Here is a 21,861-nt window from a genome sequence, read left to right as displayed (position 1 = left end):
ACTGAATATCGCTTGACTGTGACTCGCTGCAGGTACAAACCTGCAGGGTTCAGTATAACTGCATAAATTTGAGTGTGTTGCTTTTATACAACTGTTCTAAAAAAAAAAAAAAAACACATTGAGCGATATTTCAGACACAGTATGGCCAAATGTCTTCTGGGAAAATTGTCATCCATTCCTCCTTTTCATCTTCAAAAGTATAGTTTGTCATGTCCGCTGTTGATGTTGCTAACTGTACTTTAGTAATCATTTTGAAATAGGAAGTGGAATTTTATGTGGCAAACACAGATGAACAAAGTGACAAGTCCCAGGGCAGTTATAGGAAATATAGGAACACTGCTTGAACAATCAAATTAGTGAATGTAATCAATTTTAATCAAATTAGTTGTATGGAATCAATTTCAGGTTGGTAACAGTAACTCTAATTCAAATCAGGTCATGTTACACCACCTGTCATTGATTATTTTTGTATTTTCAAGTGGGTTATTCCAAAAGGGGAAAAGGTGAATAATAATCAGCTTTTAAAGGGTTAAAATTAGGGATAATGTTTTATCCCGCAATCACAGAAAAAATATGTAAATCACAGAGTTGCTTGTCCAAAATGGGATTGCCATTCTGAAATGGAAAACGGGTTTTTGTTGGCATCCAGGTTCCAAACCCTAGAAATTCAAACCATGCAACTATACAGTGAGTTTTTGGGTTTTTTTCCCAAAAAGAAATTAAATCTTGGTGTAAACTAGGTCATCAACAAACTCAACAAACTATCAACGTTCCACCATGTTGTAAATGACGCAAGGGCTTATGATCAGTGTGCACGCTGATTGGATTTAAATAAATAAATAAATAAAATAAATAAATAGGGCGGCACGGTGGTGTAGTGGTTAGCACTGTCGCCTCACAGCTAGAAGGTCTGGGTTCAAGCCCCGTGGCCGACGAGGGCCTTTCTGTGCGGAGTTTGCATGTTCTCCCCGTGTCCGTGTGGGTTTCTTCTGGGTGCTCCAGTTTCCCCCACAGTCCAAAGACATGCAGGTTAGGTTAACTGGTGACTCTAAATTGACTGTAGGTGTGAGTGTGAATGGTTGTCTGTGTCTATGTGTTGGCCCTGTGATAACCTGGCGACTTGTCCAGGGTGTACCCCGCCTTTCACCCGTAGTCAGTTGGGATAGGCTCCAGCTTGCCTGCGACCCTGTAGAACAGGATAAAGTGGCTTGAGATGAGATGAGATGAGATGAGATGAGATGAGTAAATAAACCTGCCACCACCAATCCGGGGATTACAGAGAATACTCCGAATGATAACGTAGTCAAGTCCAACATGGCAATGTCTACTAAAATGTCAAAAACGTGCATACAGCATAACACTGGTGTCAGTGAGTAACCATGCCAAACAATACCCCAACAAATTTTACAAAGCTGGGGGAGATTCTATTCTGCAAACTTTGTCAGCACAGTGTGGACTTTCACGTGTCAACACAGTGAAAGGTCACTTTAGTTCTTGGAAACACTATCCTTAGGTGAGGGGTTTGTACCACAACAGTCTATGTTATGGCAGGTGTACTTCTCATCTCATCTCATTATCTCTAGCCGCTTTATCCTGTTCTACAAGGTCGCAGGCAAGCTGGAGCCTATCCCAGCTGACTACGGGCGAAAGGCGGGGTACACCCTGGACAAGTCGCCAGGTCATCACAGGGCTGACACATAGACACAGACAACCATTCACACCTACGGTCAATTTAGAGTCACCAGTTAACCTAACCTGCATGTCTTTGGACTGTGGGGGAAACCGGAGCACCCGGAGTAAACCCACGCGGACACGGGGAGAACATGCAAACTCCGCACAGAAAGGTCCTCGCCGGCCACGGGGCTCGAACCCGGACCTTCTTGCTGTGAGGCGACAGCGCTAACCACTGCAGGTGTACTTGCCAAGGCTATCTGAGGATCACACTGAACAATTAAAACCCTTCCTCATATATCAGTCAATTTATATAATTGTTGATGAAACTACCAATGTTAGGGATAAGTCCATACTGAACATTCTTTTTGGAGTGTAAGATTAAGTCTATCTTGTTGGTTGTGTCACACTGTCCACCTGCAATCACAGCACTGCGACTCAGTACACTGTCTATGCCATATTCCAGTATGATGTTCAGTACAATGATGATGTGGCTATTGGGACAGATTCAGCTGCATATTGTAAAAAGGCCTACAGGGATGTCTTGAAAGGCCTTTTGCTTTTGCCTAAATGTCCAGCATGTTCCCTGCATGGCTCACATCATTAACCTACTTGGTGAGATTTTCATGTACTGATCTGCTTTTAATGATAACACACTCCGCAACATGCTGCAATCTGCTTTAAATTAAAAAAAAAAAAAAACACTGAGAAAGTGCAGATTTTTGGATTTCTTGGGTGAATATTTACCAAGTGAGGGTGCGTAATCCACCAGAGCCAGTGAAGACAAGATGAGATTCATGGTTTTCGACAATTCTCTAGGGATTATAATCACTTGTATATGAGGGTTTCTTCCATGCTGACAAATCAGCAGGAATTACCTTGGATAGCCTTGTTGAACTCACCCAACACAAAGCGAGGTACAGCGAGGTTCAACTCCAAATGAGCTTCATTGTGGAGAACTGCTACAAGTTGATGTCCCTCATCACATTTCCGAAGGCAACAAGCTCACCACTTACAATCCACATTTTTAACTGTTTGGAGGATATCAGGGCTCATTTTACCATTGACACAACAGAAACCACATTTGGCATCAAAATGGACCAACACATGGCAAAATTTAAGCCAGCAGAGAAACAAAAGGCAATGAAAATGTTCAACAACATTTTCGAAACAGCCCTCGATAAGTTCTCCAAGCATGTGGATTCACATCCATGCCTGCCCTTCCACAAAGCTTGTTTGGTCCCATACAACTACCAACTCTTCTCAAAGATTTGTTAGAATTTAAGCTAATTCCAGGTCTTTATGAAGAGCCAGTTGTGAACCAGGCCCTCATAGACAAGTACCTCATCTACAGGAATCTACATCAGGAGGAACTCAACTCATCTGATCAGAATGAGGTTAGCATTGTGGAGTTCTGGAGAGCAAGGAGGTCAAGCTCACCAAATCTGAACAAAATTGCCAGTCAGGCCACCTAGATGCCAGTTTCCAGTGTTGTCATGGAGCGCAGCTTCTCCAGATACAAATCCTTACTCACAGAGATGAGGGAATGCCTCACCTCAGAAAATACAAAGCAGCTCACAATGGTGATGTACAATAGTGATATTGAGGCTCGGTTTGGGTGAATCCTGCTGAAGCGGTCTCCAATCTGTTTCTTCATCAGTTATCAATTCATGTTCATTGCTATTTCTGTGACTTGAGTACTCTGTGAATTAATGGGGACATTTCATCGTGCACATGATGTCTGATTTCATTTTGATGCATTTCAGCAGAGGTGATACTTCAACTTCTTTCTCTCACTCTCCCAATTTAAACCTTAAAGTCTAGAATTATGTACAAATTGAATTTAAAAAAAAGTGCTCAAGTTTTGTTTTTTATGAATTTCAGAACCTTTTCCCCATTTGTTGTTAGTTTTTTCTTTTTTTATCAGACATCTAATTTTTTAGGTTTGTTTACCTGACATGTTTCGACGTACGACTGTCGTCTTCCTCAGAGTGTCACCGGATGTTATTGGTGACGCATCTTTTATCAGCTGATGTTTCCGAAGGCATGGTCTTCCTGTCTGGTTTGACAGGTCGGTCACGCCTTCTACTGTCAGTTCGTCCCCTGCAAGATGGCACTCCAGGTATGGGAGAGCATGTATGCTCCCTCATCTCGGTTGATGGTCCTCGGACTTCGCTTACGGATCTCTATGGCCTCCCTGATCCAGTGCTGATGTTTATTATCTTCTGTGCGGATGACTCTGGCATTCCCTCAGTCCATAATATGATTTTCCCTTTTGCAATGATCTGTTATGGCCGACATAATTTTCCTGTTGTGCCTTTTCTTTTATTGTTCGGGTTTGTCTTGTAGCTGTCTCCTTTTCGCACTCTTTATGTTCATTTTTTCTTGTGTTGAAACTCCTTCCTGTCTCCCCGATGTAAGTTTTATTGCATAATTGGCATGGAATCTCATATATGGCGTTGCATCTGTTGTCCGGATGTATTCTGTCTTTGGGATGAACCAGGATCTGACGGAGTGTTGTGTGTGGTTTGACAGGTGTGTTAATGTTGATGATCAGGAAAGATGATCAGGAAAGTGCGGATGACTCTGGTAAAAGAACGGATACGGTGCACAACTGACAAACTAAATAATATCAACAGCGAACTACATAGGCAGACGGAAACTTTCAAATGCCGGTTTCCCCAGAACAAGGAAATGGAATTAGCAATACACGGACACTTGGCAGACATACACGAGCAGGAATTCACCAAGACAAAAACCCGACAAATCCGAAAACTGGACAGACTCATCGCACAGAAAAAGAAGGCAGAACCGGAGCACGCACACATCAACGAAAAATGGATCCACAACATATCAAGGTACGAACTCTCACAAGCAGAACGCAGTATACTAGGAAAAGGACTCAACTACGCTGTCACACCGCACAATATACCACACGATGAATTCATTCTCGCAACTGAATTAGCATGTGAGAAAATACAGGATCAGGCACAAAAAGCAGCACTAAGAAACGCAATAGCTGGTATATTGAAAACGGCCAAACCACCACCTAGCAACATCACCAAACAGGAAGCCAAAGCCATGAGAACATTAGCAAAAAATAAAGACATCACAATCCTCCCAGCAGATAAAGGCAGAACAGTAGTTATCATGGACACCAATGAATATGAACACAAAATGATGGAATTACTCAGTGACAATGCCTTCGAGATATTTAGAAAAGACCCAACAGAAGACAAGAAAAAGAAACTTAAAGCATTACTCAAACCGCTACTCGATGAAAATAAAATAGATAAACAGGCATATAATCATTTAGTACCCACAGCCAATGTCATCCCCAGGATTTACGGTACACCAAAAATACACAAACCAGGAACACCATTACGCCCCATAGTAGATAGCATTGGTTCAGTGACATACAACTTATCAAAAGCACTTACCGAAATAATTAAACCATTACTAGGACTCACAGACCAACACTGCAAAAACTCAAAACAACTGGCAGAAGAACTAAAAAACATCAAAATGCAACAAGACGAAGTTTTCATTTCACATGATGACATATCTCTTTTCACCAGAACACCCACGGAAGCCACCATACAGGTAGTACAAGACAAATTAAAAACAGATAGGACGCTCAAGAAACGCACAAACCTCACTGTACAAGACATTATGCAACTCCTTCAATTCATCGCCACATCCACATACTTTCAGTTCAGGAACACAATTTACAGACAAAAGGAAGGTTTTGCCATGGGAGACCCACTATCAGCCATCATGTGCGGCTTTTTCATGGAAGACCTGGAGCAGAAAGCACTCACTACAATACCAGCGGAATACAGACCAACACTCTGGAAACGGTATGTGGACGACATATTGGAAAAAGTAAAGAGGGGATACACTCAACAACTTACCGACCATCTCAATACTATAGACAATACCGGCAATATAAAATTCGCACATGAAGAGGAAACGGAGCAGTCAATAGCATTTTTGGACTTAAAAATACATCACACAGAAGAGGGGGACATCAAAATAAAAGTACACAGGAAACCCACACACACCGACCAATATTTAAACTGGACTTCCAAACACCCCATAATGCACAAAATACCTGTAGTTAGAACATTACATGAACGCGCAGCAATAATTACAGATAATTGCACAGGACAAAGAACAGGAAGAACAACATATACAACACGCACTGAAGGCATGTCAGTATCCACAATGGGCAATATCCAAAGGGGCGGACCAGGTCAAAAACAATAAAACACAGAAGAAAGAGAAAAAACAAACCAACAAACAAGAACACAGGGGAGTAGTGACATTACCATACATCAGAGGAATAACGGAACGCATTCAAAGAGCAATGAGGAAATACAACATTAACACACCTGTCAAACCACACACAACACTCCGTCAGATCCTGGTTCATCCCAAAGACAGAATACATCCAGACAACAGATGCAACACCATATATGAGATTCCATGCCAATTATGCAATAAAACTTACATCGGGGAGACAGGAAGGAGTTTCAACACAAGAAAAAATGAACATAAGAAAGAGTGCGAAAAGGAGACAGCTACAAGACAAACCCGAACAATAAAAGAAAAGGCACAACAGGAAAATTATAAGGTCAGCCATAACAGATCATTGCAAAAGGGAAAATCATATTATGGACTGGGGGAATGCCAGAGTCATCCGCACAGAAGATAATAAACATCAGTGCTGGATCAGGGAGGCCATAGAGATCCGTAAGCGAAGTCCGAGGACCATCAACCGAGATGAGGGAGCATACATGCTCTCCCATACCTGGAGTGCCATCTTGCAGGGGACGAACTGACAGTAGAAGGCGTGACCGACCTGTCAAACCAGACAGGAAGACCACGCCTTCGGAAACATCAGCTGATAAAAGATGCATCACCAATAACATCCGGTGACACTCTGAGGAAGACGACAGTCGTACGTCGAAACATGTCAGGTAAACAAACCTAAAAAATTAGATGTCTGATAAAAAAAGAAAAAACTAACAATATTCAATATAAGACATAATGAACGTAATCGAAAGAAAAAGCTTTTCCCCATTTCTTATTACAGAAGGGGGTAGGGGACAGAATTGGCAAAATCACAAAGCAGAATTGGCAATTTTCTGAAACAAATTCATCAACCCTATAAAATGACTAATACTACATAAAATTGTGCTGTTTCTCAGTCTAGTCCTTCTTGTATGTAAATATGACAGTTGACATATTTAAGTGTGCTGATCTACATGTTGCAATAAATATTTGTGGAATTTGACTGATGCTGCAGGTGAAAGACAGTGTGTTCTTGCTCTCACATTTCCTCTTTGTATCTGCAGCACAGTCTTCCAGCTCCCTCTGGTGTTGCTCTTGCAAAGCTCTCATCTCACACTGTAGCCTCTGAACACAAGCTCTGCTCTCCTACATGTACAACCCCAAATCATAAAAAGGACAGTATGGAAAATGCAAATTAAAAAAAGAAAGTGGTTTCTAAATATACTTTGACTTGTATTTCATTGCAGACAGTATGAACCCAAGATAGTTCATGTTTTGTGTGGTCAACTTCATTTCATTTGTTAATATACATCCATTTCTGTATTTCGGGCATGCAACATATTCAAAAGAAAAAAGAAAAAAAAAACCCTAACCATTTTAATGCAGATGCAAATACTGTCAAACTTTGGAAACAAGAAACATCTCATCTCATTATCTCTAGCCGCTTTATCCTGTTCTACAGGGTCACAGGCAAGCTGGAGCCTATCCCAGCTGACTACGGGTGAAAGGCAGGGTACATCCTGGACAAGTCGCCAGGTCATCACAGGGCTGACACATAGACACAGACAACCACTCACACCTACGGTCAATTTAGAGTCACCAGTTAACCTAACCTGCATGTCTTTGGACTGTGGGGGAAACCGGAGCACCCGGAGGAAACCCACAGGGACACGGGGAGAACATGTAAACTCTGCACAGAAAGGCCCTTGCCGGCCACGGGGCTCGAACCTGGACCTTCTTGCTGTGAGGCGACAGCGCTAACCACTACGCCACCGTGCTGCCCAACAATAAACATCTCATCTCATCTCATTATCTCTAGCCGCTTTATCCTTCTACAGGGTCGCAGGCAAGCTGGAGCCTATCCCAGCTGACTATGGGCGAAAGGCGGGGTACACCCTGGACAAGTCGCCAGGTCATCACAGGGCTGACACATAGACACAGACAACCATTCACACTCACATTCACACCTACGGTCAATTTTAGAGTCACCAGTTAACTTAACCTGCATGTCTTTGGACTGTGGGGGAAACCGGAGCACCCGGAGGAAACCCACGCGGACACAGGGAGAACATGCAAACTCCGCACAGAAAGGCCCTCGCTGGCCACGGGGCTCGAACCTGGACCTTCTTGCTGTGAGGCGACAGCGCTAACCACTACGCCACCGTGCTGCCCAACAATAAACATATCATACTTAAATAATTCCTTGTCTCTGTATTTGTCCAAGCTTCTTCAACTTCTTAACTACCCTGATCATTCCAGATACTGGATGGTATTTGTAGGCTATTTGTTTACAGTCCTTCAGCACTGGTCACTCTTGGATTCGCTTGGCTACCTTGGCTACATGCACTTATTGTTAGTCACTTTGAATAAAAATGTCAGCTAAATGACTAACGTAATGTTTGAATAATGTACAATATCTAAACAACAATTACATAGAATTACTGCTATCGATTGATCAATTTCTGGGGGCATAAATTAAACACTGATGGGTGTTGTTCAAGTAAAAACGGTTTAATTTTGTTGTTTTTTTTTTCTGTTGAACTAGAGGAAATTTAAGGGCCACTTTATTTTGGCCTGGGCCACTAAGAATTCAGGGATATTGGCCCACGTGGCGACCAAGCACTGAAGTTAATTTTTAGCCCTGAAATATATGCTCATTTTGAATTTGATGTCAGCAACACATTTCAAAAAAGTTGGGACAGGGACATGTTTACCACTGTGTTGCATCACCTCTACTTTTAACAACACTTTTGGGAACATTTGGGAACTGAGGAGACCAGCTGCTGTAGTTTTGAAAGACAAATGTTGTCCCATTCTTGCCTAATATATAATTTCAGTTGCTCAACAGTTCGGGGTCTCCTTTGTCATATTTTGTGCTTCATAATGCACCAAATGTTTTAAACTGGGAGACAAGTCTGGACTGCAGGCAGGTCAGGTTAGCACCCGGACTCTCTTACTACAGAGCCATGCAGTTTTAATATGTGCAGAAAGTGGTTTGGCACTGTCTTGCTGAAAGAAGGAAGGCTTTCCCTGAGAAAGATTTTGCCCGTATGGCAGCATATTGCTCTGAAATGTGTATACATCATTCAGCATTAATGATGCCTTCCCAGATGTACAAGCTACCCATGTCATGTGTACTAATGCACCCACATACCATTACAGATGCTGGTTTTTGAACTGTGCACTGATAAGCCGGATGGTCCTTCTCCTCTTTAGTCTGGAAAATGTGGTGTACGCGATTTCTAAAACAAATTTCCACTTTTGATTCATCAAACCTCAGGACAATTTTCCACTTCGCTTCAATCCATCATAAAAGAGCTCAGGCCCAGAGAATGCTGCAGTATTTCTGGATATTGTTTTTATATGGTTTTAACTTGCATTTGTGGATGCAGTAATTAACTGTTTTCACAAACTGTGGTTTTCTAAAGTGTTCCTGAGTCCATACAGTGATTTCCACTACAGACACGTGCCTGCTTTTAATGCAGTGTCGCCTAAGGGCCTGAAGATTACAGGCATCTAATGTCAGTTTTCAGCCTTGTCTCTTCCATACAGAGATTTCTCCAGATTCTCTGACTCTTTTAATGATATGCAACATGGATCATGCAATCCCTAAATTCTTTGCAATTTTACATTGCGGAACGTTATTCTTAAGTTCTTGCACTGTTTGCCCATGCAGTCTTTCACAGAGCAGTGAACCTCTCCTTATCTTTACTTCTGAGAGACTCAGCCTCTCTGGGATGCTCTTTTTATACCCAATCATCTTATTGACTTGTTGCCAATTAACCAAATTAGGGTTGGGTTTTTTTGGAATTTGGGTCATACCTTATTTTAACTGTGTCCAAAAGCACCGGAGATATCTGGGAACCTGGACCATCACACAGTGGAAACGTGTATTATGCTCAGACAAATCAGTATTCCAGGACTCTTTTTGGGGCCCTGTCCACACGGCAACGGATTCAGGTGACTCCGATACAATTGCTTATCGTTTAGGCCTGGCGTCCACACGGCACCGGCGTTTTGGGTGCCCAAAATGCAATCTTTTTGAGAACGGGTTCCAGAGTGGAAAGATCTGGCAACGTTGCCGTTGTGAAGTCGTCTGGATGAGTAGAACGGATTTGTTTATGATGACGTCACAACCACATGACTGTGAGTGCTTCACGCCGGGTAGAAGTGTAACGAACTCGATGCGAGTTGTCAACAAATCCTATAACTTGGTTCATGAAACGCGCTTACAAAATATTTTCACTGTGAATATTTATTGTGTAATGGTGCAAAGTGAGAGAGAGAGAGAGAGAGAGAGAGAGAGAGAGAGACTCTGCCCTTAAGGCTGAGTCAATCCCGCCAGCAAAAATAGGGGGAAAAAAAAGGAGCGATCTCACCTCTTCCGATGTGGGTTTAAGTCCTACAATACATGCCTCAAAAAGGGCGGAGAAGAAATTAATCCATCAACGTGTATCATTCAATTTATTCCGGACCATTAAAGACGCCGCCTTCCGCATAGAATCATACGTCATCCTCGTCGCCATATTGGATAGGTCAAAGCGGAGAATAAAGATTCATGTGCTGCATTTAACTGTACCAACAGGTTTACCGTCCAAACGAGATCATATAGGATTACCTTTCACAGGTGAGAAACAACAAATTAATCCATCAATGTGTATCATTCAATTTATTCCGGACCATTAAAGACGCCGCCTTCCGCGTAGAATCATGTCATCCTCACCGCCATTTTGGAGAGGTCAAAGCGGAGAATAAAGATTAGCTGCGTTTAACTGTACCAACAGGTTTGCCGTCCAAACGAGATCACATGGGATTACCTTTCACAGGTGAGACTGGAAAAATACTTTTCATTGTATTTGGTCATTATAATGTAATTTTACAAACAGATTTTCCTGACTTTGTGGCTAATATGAAGTCTCGCGCATAATAGTTTATGCGCATGCGTCCTTACTTCTTCTATTGTTCTGGTGTCTCCGAAGGGACCGTCTTACAGCGTCCCTAGAGGTGTGGCATGTGTATTGCATCGTTTTCAGCAAGCGTTGCGTTGCCATATGGACCTGATATTTTACTGATTGTTGCTCATTTGGACACGATATATTTTTAAATAACATCTCGTTGCCGTTGTCGTGTGGATGTAGCCTAAAAGAAATGGACACCGTGTGCTCCAGACCAAAGATGAAAAGGACCATCCAGCATGTTACTAGCAACAAGTCCAAAAGCCAGGGTCTGTTATGGTATGGGATTGTGTCAGTGCCCATGGTAAAGATAACTTATACTTCTGTGATGGCAGCATTAATGCAGAAAAGTACACTGAGGTTTCAAAGCAACATAGGCTGCCTTCAAGAGGACATATTTTCAATGGATATGGCAACATTATAAAATGGTAAATGCTTTACGGTCCAAACTTTTTGAAATGTGTTACAAGAATTCCATGTCCCAACAGCTAGCCGCTGTGTTCGGGGATCAGGTCGTCTAGGCCCCTGCCTTCGACTGCCGCCCAGTCCACACTGCACCGGCCCCCTACAGCTACCTTGAGAGGAATCAGCTGAGGTGGCTCGGGCATCTCTTTCGGATGCCTCCTGGACGCCTCCCTGGGGAGGTGTTCCAGGCATGTCCCCCTGGGAGGAGGCCCCGGGGAAGACCCAGGACACGCTGGAGGGACTACGTCTCTCGGCTGGCCTGGGAACGCCTCGGTGTTCTTCCCGAGGAGCTGGCTGAGGTGTCTGGGGAGAGGGAAGTTTGGGCTTCCATGCTCGGACTGCTGCCTCCGCGACCCAGCCCCGAATAAGCGGATGAAAATGAGATGAGATGAGGTTACAAGAATCAAAATTTAAACGTGTTTATTTTGAATGAATTTATTTATTTCATGAGATGAAACATCAAGTAATATGCAGTTGTCTTGTTCTGAGTGCAATAAAAGTGAAAGATTATTTACAAATCATCGTTTTCTGTTTTAATTTCAATTTCAACATACCGTCGCTACTTTTTCTGATTTAGGGTTGTAATATCAGGCAGGTTTTCAGATTTCACTGTTATGAATCATTATGGGGGAAAAATGTGACCCTAGAAACAGGCATGAACCATATGACAATATGTACAATACTCGTATTATAATAATATTGCTCACAATATACTTTTCAGACTACTGGAGGCATCACAAATACTTTCAAAACAGCTGAACTAGTCATCTTGTTCTTTTATTTCCTCTTTTAAAGCAGTGAGGAAAACCTTACTTTTCTCTCAACACATTCACCCTCCAGGAATGGCACTAGGATTTTTCGTTCTAGGTCTACGAACCCACATGACTGGCCAAATTGGGGTACCTGGCATTTTTTGTGGGTCCCAAATAAAACGGTCAGAGAAATGTATTTATTTACCCATACAGTCGCAGTGTGTGGCCATAATCTTGCCATTTTTTCCACTGACAAATCCATGGAGTTAAAGGTTTTTAGATAATTCTTTGCAAGTGGTTAACCTGGAATGGGGTCTTTCACTGACATCACAGGTTTTTGTTCACCCATTTGCAGTGTCCATCATATTGCCAGGCAAACAAAGAAACAATGGTGACAGTTAACAATGAAAATTGAGATGACTTCAGTCAGTACAATTTCTCTGAAACAATTAAAAATGTATTTTAAACCAGCAGATTACATTACATCCAAAAGCTGAAACATGCAGGCATCACAGATCCATATACCCTACAAATGGATATTTATTTACTATTTATTCTGCCTACTGCTTTGTGTGTGCATGTGTTTTCACGGCTTCAGATGGGTTAAATGCAGAGGAGGAATTTTGGTGTGCTTGACTGTACACGTGACAAAAATAAATGCTGCTTCTCTTAACTTGTAAACACAAATGTATTGATTCCACTTGAAAAGTGTACGGTAAACCAGCTACTGAATTTGGGACACTGACATCCTGAACTATTTAGTATTTGGAACTTTCTAAAGACACCGGGGATGCTAAAGGCACACGAAAATACAGATGCCTATATTTCGACGCAGGTATCATACTGTACATGCCAGAATGTTATGGGAATTTCCTGATAAAGAAAAATACCTTATTATGACAAAGATATGCTCAAACATGGACTTCTAATATTAATAAACAAGCCAGGGTGTAGCTCTAGCATATTTTATCATGTTAAACCTCGTCTACACTATCAGTACATAAACATGCTGCTAGTTTTGCCAAGCATTAGGTCTAATAAAATATATCGTGTCCCTTTCACACTAACCGGATATAAAATGTTTTCCACATACACAGGGATATTTTTATCATCCAGTCTTCCTTTTTAACTGCAGCTTGCCATTTTTCTCATCTTTCTGGGTTTGCCGGGAAGCGGTGAATAATTAAACCACACTCATTTCCACATCTGGAGAGGAGTTATTACACCCAAAAGCACTACAGGTCTCTGGCATTGCTCTTTTAGATGTAACTTCTACAAGTTTATCTGTAGATGTTTACTAAATTTGGTGTACACTTGTGCTGGTCATTGTCAAACACAAAGCTCACCAGGCAATATGGACGGATAAACAAATCTGCAGTTACAATAACGTCATGTGAAAGCGACCACAATGCTGTGACCTTTTCGTTCTGTTGACTTTTGCCCTGCGTCCTGGGACGCATTAAAATTCTGAACATACTTTTTTTTTTTTTACATTTTTGTGCGTAAAAATGCATGATTTCTGCATTAACGTGATCCCTGCCCTCCTTTTTTTTCTCCTGAGAGCAGTGTTGTTGAATTTACTGTATGTTAGTTTCTGATTCCATCGGATTGTGTTTTCCTCCCATTAAGCAACCCTGAGTTTAACAAAGCTGCTTTTTAATAAATCCAAAATAATAATATAAAAACCTAAATTAAATTTAAATGATATATGAACAAAACTTAAATGAAAATTGTATTATTATTATTATTATTATTATCATCAATAACAACCACCACTTCATGCCACAATATGCCACTATTATTTTGATGTGTTAATACATACTGTGTGGGGTGAAACATTTTTATTCATTATATTAGAATGAACCATTGTCAAAAAATAAAATAAAATCCCACCTTTTCCTCTAACTGGGCATCTTTAAAAGATAAAGTGGATTACCTCCACTCGTTCTTCATTTTGCTTCTTCAGCTCAATGATGACATTTTTCAGCTTCTCGTTTTCATCTAGATTAAGACAAAATAACCTTGTCCAGAAATCACTGCAACCCCCCCATCATTCACAATTTACTTACAAAAATATAATTATGTCTAGCAGATATCCTACCTCGAAGGTTACACTGTTGTTCCAAGTTGTGCTGAAGACATTTAACGCTTCCCAACAATCCATCTTTCTCTACAGAAACAGGATTTATTACAATTACAGTAATAAGCTGGATATGCACTAATGGGTGTTCCATTACCTGCCACTAGAGGGTAACAAAGCCTATCAGTCGGTAAATATTACACTGTTAGTACCTAGCGTGTATAAATTTGCATCCACCATGAGGTCTGAATTAAAAGGCAAGGGAAATGTACACAATCACATCTGAGAGGATGCAAATGCAATTTGTAAGATATGGAAATGTTGGAGAAACTTATAAAGGCAAAATGACTGGCATAAATAATCAGAGAATATTTCAATCACATTTGCACTCAACTACAGACAAGTCACAAAGCTGATTATATAGCTACAGCTCTGTATTATCGATCGATTTTTTTCAGTATTCCCATCCATTGATTTGTTTTTCCTCACTTTCTATTCATTTTGTTACAACTGACAATTAAAATCAAGTACAATAATTTGACGTGAGACAGCCACCCTTAAGCACCAAATACCATCTCAAATTATTATTAAACCTGTACTTACTTTCAGTTAAATGTTTTTCCTTGCTTTGTGACAATTTTAGAAGTCTACTGGACTCGTCCAATTTTATTTCAAGGATGTTGTTCTTCCCCCTTAGCTCTGTTATTTTCTTATGAATACAAACAAAACGACTGCTTCAGGTAAATCAAATATGGCTTACTCAGCTAGCTAGTATGCTAACCACAAATTTTGCAGTAACAAGTTCTAGTTGTTTATTTTTCTCAAGGAAAAAAAAATGTGTTGAGCTGTCAGTGATATACTTGCTCCAGAAGACTGAAATCTTGAATTAGTTTATCGAGGTTGACAACCGTTTTCTTCATTTTAACTTGCAAATTCACGGTTAAACTGCAGCTGGCAGATGAATTAAAAAAAAAAAAAAAGAGCCGATTTTTCGGTTCCCATGCATTGGGAGTTGAGAGTCGAATCCAAAGCTCCGACTCTTTGAATCAATTCAAATGACTAAGAGCTTACCTCAGGTAGCGAATTACAATGTAAAAGGTATAAAGTGATATATTTTAATTGCTTACATTTTTATTTAATATATACGTTATGTACATTTTAACAAGCCACTTAGAAAGTCATATTTGTTGACACTTCCTTTTTACAAACTTGCTTAGTTGTAGTTTCACTAAGCGCAGCAGAACAGAAAAAAAAGATAAGAAACAAACAATTTAAGTAATACAAACAAGATGAGACATTTGGGTTGTAATCCACATACAGATATATGGTAGGGTTGCTATCTTCTGTGTGGAGAAATAAGGGACGCCCCCCAAAAAAGTGGAAGGTCTTTCTGATGTCAAAATTTTTACCACATCCTCCACTGCCTTTGCTGCAAGGACATATTTCACTAATGCCTCTGATTTTGTTCTTCCACAAGACATTTTCTTGGCAATTTTCAAGTCTTGAAAGATTTTCTGGCTTAGCTTCTGTGCATAATCGGCACTGTTAAAGCTCAGGTTGTGCTTAAAGTGAATTTAATGTCCCTAAACCACACTTTTTTCCTTGTACAGAGAAACAATCATGCTGATTGGCCATGTGTTTTCGAACCAAAGCTGATCCAAAAGGCCATAAATTGATGAAAAATCAATAAGTTCAGCCAATTTTCACGGAATCTGTCGAGACTGAACCAGAAGATCACAAAGGGGTGCATGACGTCACACGTGTAACAATCCAGGTATCAATTTCGTTCATGTGCACAGCAGTGGTTAGACCAGTCTCGATATGGAATCACGTTTTGGAGAGAATTCTGATAGTCATTGGGATTCTTACATGTCGGATGAAGGGGCAGAAGATTATCAAGGATATTCCAGAGTAAATAGTTATCTTTTCAAGCCCCCAAGATGAGAAACTGCCAGTTCACGACAGTCCCACTCACCGCTGATAGCGCACCACCAGCCAGAGAGAACTGGAAACACAGATTGTTTTGTGGATTTTTATTCTAAGCTGGCCACTGCAAAATATAGGGAAAATATTTCCATGTACCTCAATAAATGCAGAAATATAATCTTTAAAATGTACACTTATTCAGTGCAATTACTGAAAGAAAATATGAAGTAGGCAATAACAGGGGAATCGACAAACTGTCCAAATGTCAGATCAAATGTCATTTATTAAATAAATTGGTTTCTTTTTTGCTCCAGTAATTCCCATGTGGTCGTTCTGGTGAACACTTGATGAATCAGATTTATTATTAGTAGGGGACACGAAATCTGCCCGCTTCCTTTGCACAAACCTCACCCACTGTTACTTTAGATTAGTGTCATTTCTCGGAAATTCGTGAACTGAATGTCCTGTTGTATATGAATTTGAACATCCAAACAACGCAGTGCTTTCCCATTATTTTTGTAAGATTCCAAAAACAATATCCAATTTTAGCGAGTAAACAAGCACAGAGTCAGATGAACTGAAATAACCCAGATAACCAGGGTTCCATGCGTGACATCATGTGACATTAGCCCTGGGGCAAGGCTGCCTTTTTCCGGGATCCAGACGCCGTGATTTATTGATCGTTTTGTGTTTGATAATAAAATAAATAATTAATATTATTTTTCCCCCTGCTTTATTAATTCATTTTAGTTGTTACTAATGATTATATATTTATTTTAAAGCATTACAATAAGGCATTACATATACTTTAACAGTGTGGTATACATGTGTCAACTCTGCAGCAGTTACCTGAAGGAGTAGTCATTAATTAGATTAAAAATATCTATGGACTGGGCTATTAAATACTACAAGATAGTTTGATCCTTTTTTTTCTTGAGCTACAAAAAAAATTAATATGCATCATGTTTATGGATGATGCAGAGTAAACAAAGGTTTAGATGTTTTAAATTGTGTATTGTCATTCACATTTTGTATCATACTTATTATAAAATAACTATCCTAACCTTATGAGAATGCATGGAATGGGGACATGATCAAGTTGCTGATTATTGAAAAGCCACTTATGTTGGATAAATGTGTAAGACTGGGTAACTTAGGTGAAAATATAGGCTACAGTTGGCAATATACTTATGAACCAATATACCATGTTTGTTTCAGGGGAAGTGTGAGGCATGGGCGATTGCTCCAAGACAACGAGGGAGGCTCAGCCTCCTCTAAAAATGACGAACATCGTGCAGGATGAATTGCGCTAGGCTTATGTTATAGCCGACCTTATAACATTGCTATTTCAGATCCAGAATCATAGAAATATATGTGCTCAACCCAACTACAGTGCGAAATCATTCCGTTATAACTTTCCCCAGTTCGCCTAATGTGTGCGTGAGTTTTTCCCCCTCGTGACAGCGCGATGCAGCCCAGCCTCAGTGGACTTCAATGGCATTTGGGAGCTATGCGCTTTTCAATATCAAAATGCAAGACGATTATTGGACAAATACTGTGAAAACACCCGCCCACAGACTCCCACGGACTCCCAGTCTCAGTGGACTTCAATGGCATTTGGGAGCTATGCGCTTTTCAATATCAAAATGCAAGACGGTTATTGGACAAATACTGCGAAAACGCCCGCCCACCGGACTCCCAGCCTCACAGTGGGAGGGACATGGCAGTTTCCGCAAGGAGACTGGTGATTGGTGAAAGCGGCCGAATATTTTCTTTGATTGACAGCTCATTTCAAATATAGACAGGCAGTGGTGAATTTCAGTTCAGTCCCATGCGGATTCGCAAGTGCTGTGGTGTATAGTAAGAGATCAGCTTACATTTCGATTTCATTCATTACATACGGTTTCTACCAGCTTTTTTAGTTTGTATATATTTTCATTGTAAATAAAGTGTAGTGTTGTCAAGTTTGCTATCTTAGTTCCAGAAATTTCGTTTATTTGAGTGACTGAACTTGAACTTGAGGGGGCTAGTCAGCTAGCAAGAAAGCTGCGCACGGATGCCAAGCATTGCTGATTTAATTTTGGCGAAGCCATTTGCCAGTCTTCCTTTCGAGGAAAAAATTAAAATTAAAGAGCAGGGTAGACCAACGCCTCAAATTGACTTGGTGAAAAAGGTAGGGAATAATACTCGTTCCTTTCAGCTCTCCTGGTACGAGAAAGTGAATTGGCTAACAGCAAGTGACCCACATCAACAACAGTAAATAGGCTACTTTAGTAATATGTCATGGATGGACTAAAAATATAGAATCCATTTAAAATGTTTATGCTGAGTATATTATATTGGAATATATATTTTTCTGGATATGAATTAAACACAGCTACAATTTGGAAAACATTTTTAAACAAAAACACAGCCGAGAACATTTCACACTACAGACCTGGATTAAAAGTGAAGGGTTATCAAAATTGTCAATAAAACATTTCTCAGTCAAAATAAGTAAAATATAGGGAAAGTGTCATTGAATGAAATGTGTGGCACCCAGCTCTATGTTTGGCTCCCCAAGGTCAGTGCTTGTGCCTATTCCAGAACACACTGCTGTTACTGCTGAGGTTCCTGACAAAGAGCTGCTTTCAATAATAATCAATTTTTAAACATGCCACAATTTTAAAATATAAAATGTTAAAATATACCCCCCCAACACCACCATCATGTATATTGGACAGTAGGCTAATGGGCCAAAAGAACCTGTTATTTCACAATCAGCCAGATCAGAGGCAAGAGTATGGGCAAAATTGATGTGTTTTTTCTTTTAAAATCTGGAAATATCATAACCGACCAGCCTCCCCTGTTTGAAAGACTACCAGCCGCCACTGGTGTGAGGTATAAGGAATTGGGCAATTCCACTCTGTGTAGTCCACTCTTTAGTTGCTCGGACATGGGTAGTACCTGCAGTGTGCTGTTTAAGGTCACGCACCCCTCTATGCGCCACTGAAAAAGCTCAACGGCAAACTGTACAGTTTGCCTTGTATTCATTGCCAGGGACAGAGCTGACCCACTGGTATTCTGTCTCCCATTCAGCCCTATATCTTGATAGCCTCTTACGTGTCACAGATGGACTTGCAGACGTCGTTTTAAAACAGCAACTGAGGCGCTACTGCTATGCTTAACTGCACAGGGCAACCGCTGATGCTGACCTCACGTGACGTGCAATTTCACACAGCACGCAGAGCTTGTCAGTCAGGAGCTCACCACAGAAATTAAACAGCTTCACTTCACTTGTAGGTTTGATTTTACTTGATAGTATGTTATTTTCAGCACTCTGAAGACGGAGTATAGGCTATGAAACGATGTGTGTGAAAACATGGGACAATTTGCGTCCCGTATTGATTTGATACAGGACGCAGTATTTTATGTTCAAATACAGGATGATCTGGTATTATACAGACCCTACTATATGGTGTGCTTGGGTTTAGAAACAAGGCTCTGTACTTACAAGTTCACTTCTGTAGAAATTAGCTTATGCTTGCTATTTAAAACTGTGCTGCAAGATATCAGAATTACTGTATGTAAACAAATTAGCAGGTTCCTCATCTGTGTAAATGTTCATTAATCCACCGACAAGATTTTATACAAATAATATACAGATTCCATTAGAGTAATGTATCAGCCCTTAAAGTGGGAAACAGTAAATCTATGATTTGCAATACTTACACACCTCAGAAAATAGGTTATTTTAATTTAATCCAATAGATTTCATCCAGTCCAAACCCATCTTGCTAAAATGTTTCAGTAATATAATAAAATACCAGTCAATGAGAAATGTGCTTGACTTACAAATTTTTAGCCCAGACTTGTTTGATGTTGGTTAAAAATGTCCAATGTGCTTTACAGCTAATCCATTCTTTCTCCAAATCTCACCTCAGTACATTTCTGGCACTACTTATTTTGAGTAATGCTGTGTAGCAAGTCGGGAGGCAAATATCCCTCAGGAGCGGGTCTGGATTTTGATGTGACAAAAGCAGAAGCTGCTACATGGCTCGTCTTTAAAAGAAGGCCATCTTTCCAGCCCACTCCATCCACCATAGTGTATTCTGGAGAAGTTGGCATTGTTAGGATAGGAAAGGCTGATACCACAGGGTTTGCTGTGGATGAGCTTGGCTCATTGACACTGTAACCTCTTTCATTGAGGGACACCATCAACCAGGACTTTTTCTCTTTAGTGTCAGTACCTTTATCTTGAATACCACAGTTATCAGTCACGTTCTGCTCTGGGTACAGCAGTGTCTCACCACATGGCATGACTTCAGCCACTTGAGAGTAAATGGAATTCTGCCATGCAGGTTCCTGAGCAGGAGGAACCACAGGTTGTAGAGTTCCCAAATTAGCAGGAGGTATCAAAGTGTGAAAGCCATCATGGGTGCTGGTTGAAGGATGATGAGAATCTTGGTGATCATGATCAGACAGATCAGGGTCACAGCAGCTTGCCCTACCAGAGTCGTCATCTTGGAACCCGCCGGATGTTGGAGGGGAGTCGGCGACACGAGATTCACCGAAGAGGAGTGGTGCAGCCAAACCATCCATCATCTCAGTTGGTTCATCGATGTCCACCTGTATGAACTCCACCCATGGGTCGTTACTGTAGAGCTCTGGACGCAGATCTGGGTGAGCACCCAGGACTGAGGTGAACTCTGTTAGCCGACCCTTCTATGAAGACAAAAAAGAAAGGAAAATGTCTCAGGAAATTCTAACCTTATCAGTAAAAACAATTAGCATGAATCCAGGTTGTAATGGTATTTTGGTATGATAAAGTAATATGAAGTAGTTATAGCACCCTCCAGCATTATTATGGTGAATGTGCAACTATTTTATACATGTTTTTGTTTTTTTTTTTTGTTATGGCCCTAATTAACATCTTATGTTTTTTTTGTTTTTTTTACATTACCCCATTGTTGTTGACCTGCATAAAATCACATGTCTCTCTTGTGTTCTTTGGTTTTACCCATAATACTGATTTACAAAGGGCTTTTACATGTGTGCAACTTCATATTTACATCCCAGGGAAACAGGACATGATTAAAGGCAACATCAGAGTTTCTGGAGATTGAGAGCAAATGAAAAATGACAAGAATGACAATTTGTTTTAATTAAAATATTACTTAGGAGTGTTAGTAATTGTAGCCCCAGTGAAAACAGTGTTTAAGTAATTCTGTTGAGAATTATCTTTCATGAGAACAAAAGATAAAAACTCTCTCACACTATTTGAGTGGAAAAAAAAAAGTATCCGATAAAAATCCGATGTTTATACAATACTTTTTGGTCATTTTTATGCCATTTTAAGGGTGCCAATAATTCCAGAGGATACTGTGAATCATTCCCTTTCTACTACAGTAAGACACATTACATTATACACACACACACACACACACACACACACACACAGTGGGGCAAAAAAGTATTTAGTCAGCCACCAATTGTGCAAGTTCTCCCACTTAAAAAGATGAGAGAGGCCTGTAATTTTCATCATAGGTACACTTCAACTATGAGAGACAGAATGGGGGGAAAGAATCCAGGAAATCACATTGTAGGATTTTTAATGAATTAATTGGTAAATTCCTTGGTAAAATAAGTATTTGGTCACCTACAAACAAGCAAGATTTCTGGCTCTCACAGACCTGTAACAACTTCTTTAAGAGGCTCCTCTGTCCTCCACTCGTTA

General features: G+C 40.5%; 2 protein-coding genes across 5 annotated transcripts in view; both read right to left on the bottom strand.

The window, feature by feature from the left end:
• LOC132895382 (coiled-coil domain-containing protein 152-like) overlaps positions 1-15,275 on the bottom strand; it is an 89,892-nt gene extending 74,617 nt beyond the window's left edge. The window contains exons 1-5 of the mRNA XM_060935930.1: positions 15,080-15,275; positions 14,823-14,928; positions 14,241-14,309; positions 14,076-14,140; positions 7,011-7,113 (exon numbers count right to left, since the gene is read on the bottom strand). Of these exons, the coding sequence (XP_060791913.1) occupies positions 7,011-7,113; positions 14,076-14,140; positions 14,241-14,309; positions 14,823-14,928; positions 15,080-15,139 (403 nt within the window). The 5' untranslated portion in view covers positions 15,140-15,275. The remainder of the gene's footprint in view (positions 1-7,010; positions 7,114-14,075; positions 14,141-14,240; positions 14,310-14,822; positions 14,929-15,079) is intronic.
• Positions 15,276-15,310: 35 nt separating this feature from the next.
• ghrb (growth hormone receptor b) overlaps positions 15,311-21,861 on the bottom strand; it is a 68,528-nt gene continuing 61,977 nt past the window's right edge. For all 4 annotated transcript variants that reach the window (XM_060935929.1, XM_060935926.1, XM_060935928.1 and 1 more), the window contains one exon: positions 15,311-20,849. In XM_060935929.1, coding sequence (XP_060791912.1) covers positions 20,082-20,849 — 768 coding nt within the window. In that variant the 3' untranslated portion in view covers positions 15,311-20,081. The remainder of the gene's footprint in view (positions 20,850-21,861) is intronic.

This window comes from Neoarius graeffei, chromosome 12 (assembly GCF_027579695.1).
Source record: "Neoarius graeffei isolate fNeoGra1 chromosome 12, fNeoGra1.pri, whole genome shotgun sequence".
NCBI lineage: Eukaryota > Metazoa > Chordata > Actinopteri > Siluriformes > Ariidae > Neoarius > Neoarius graeffei.
The sequence above is the reverse complement of the archived record's forward strand: the minus strand, read 5'-3'. Positions and strand labels throughout refer to the sequence as shown.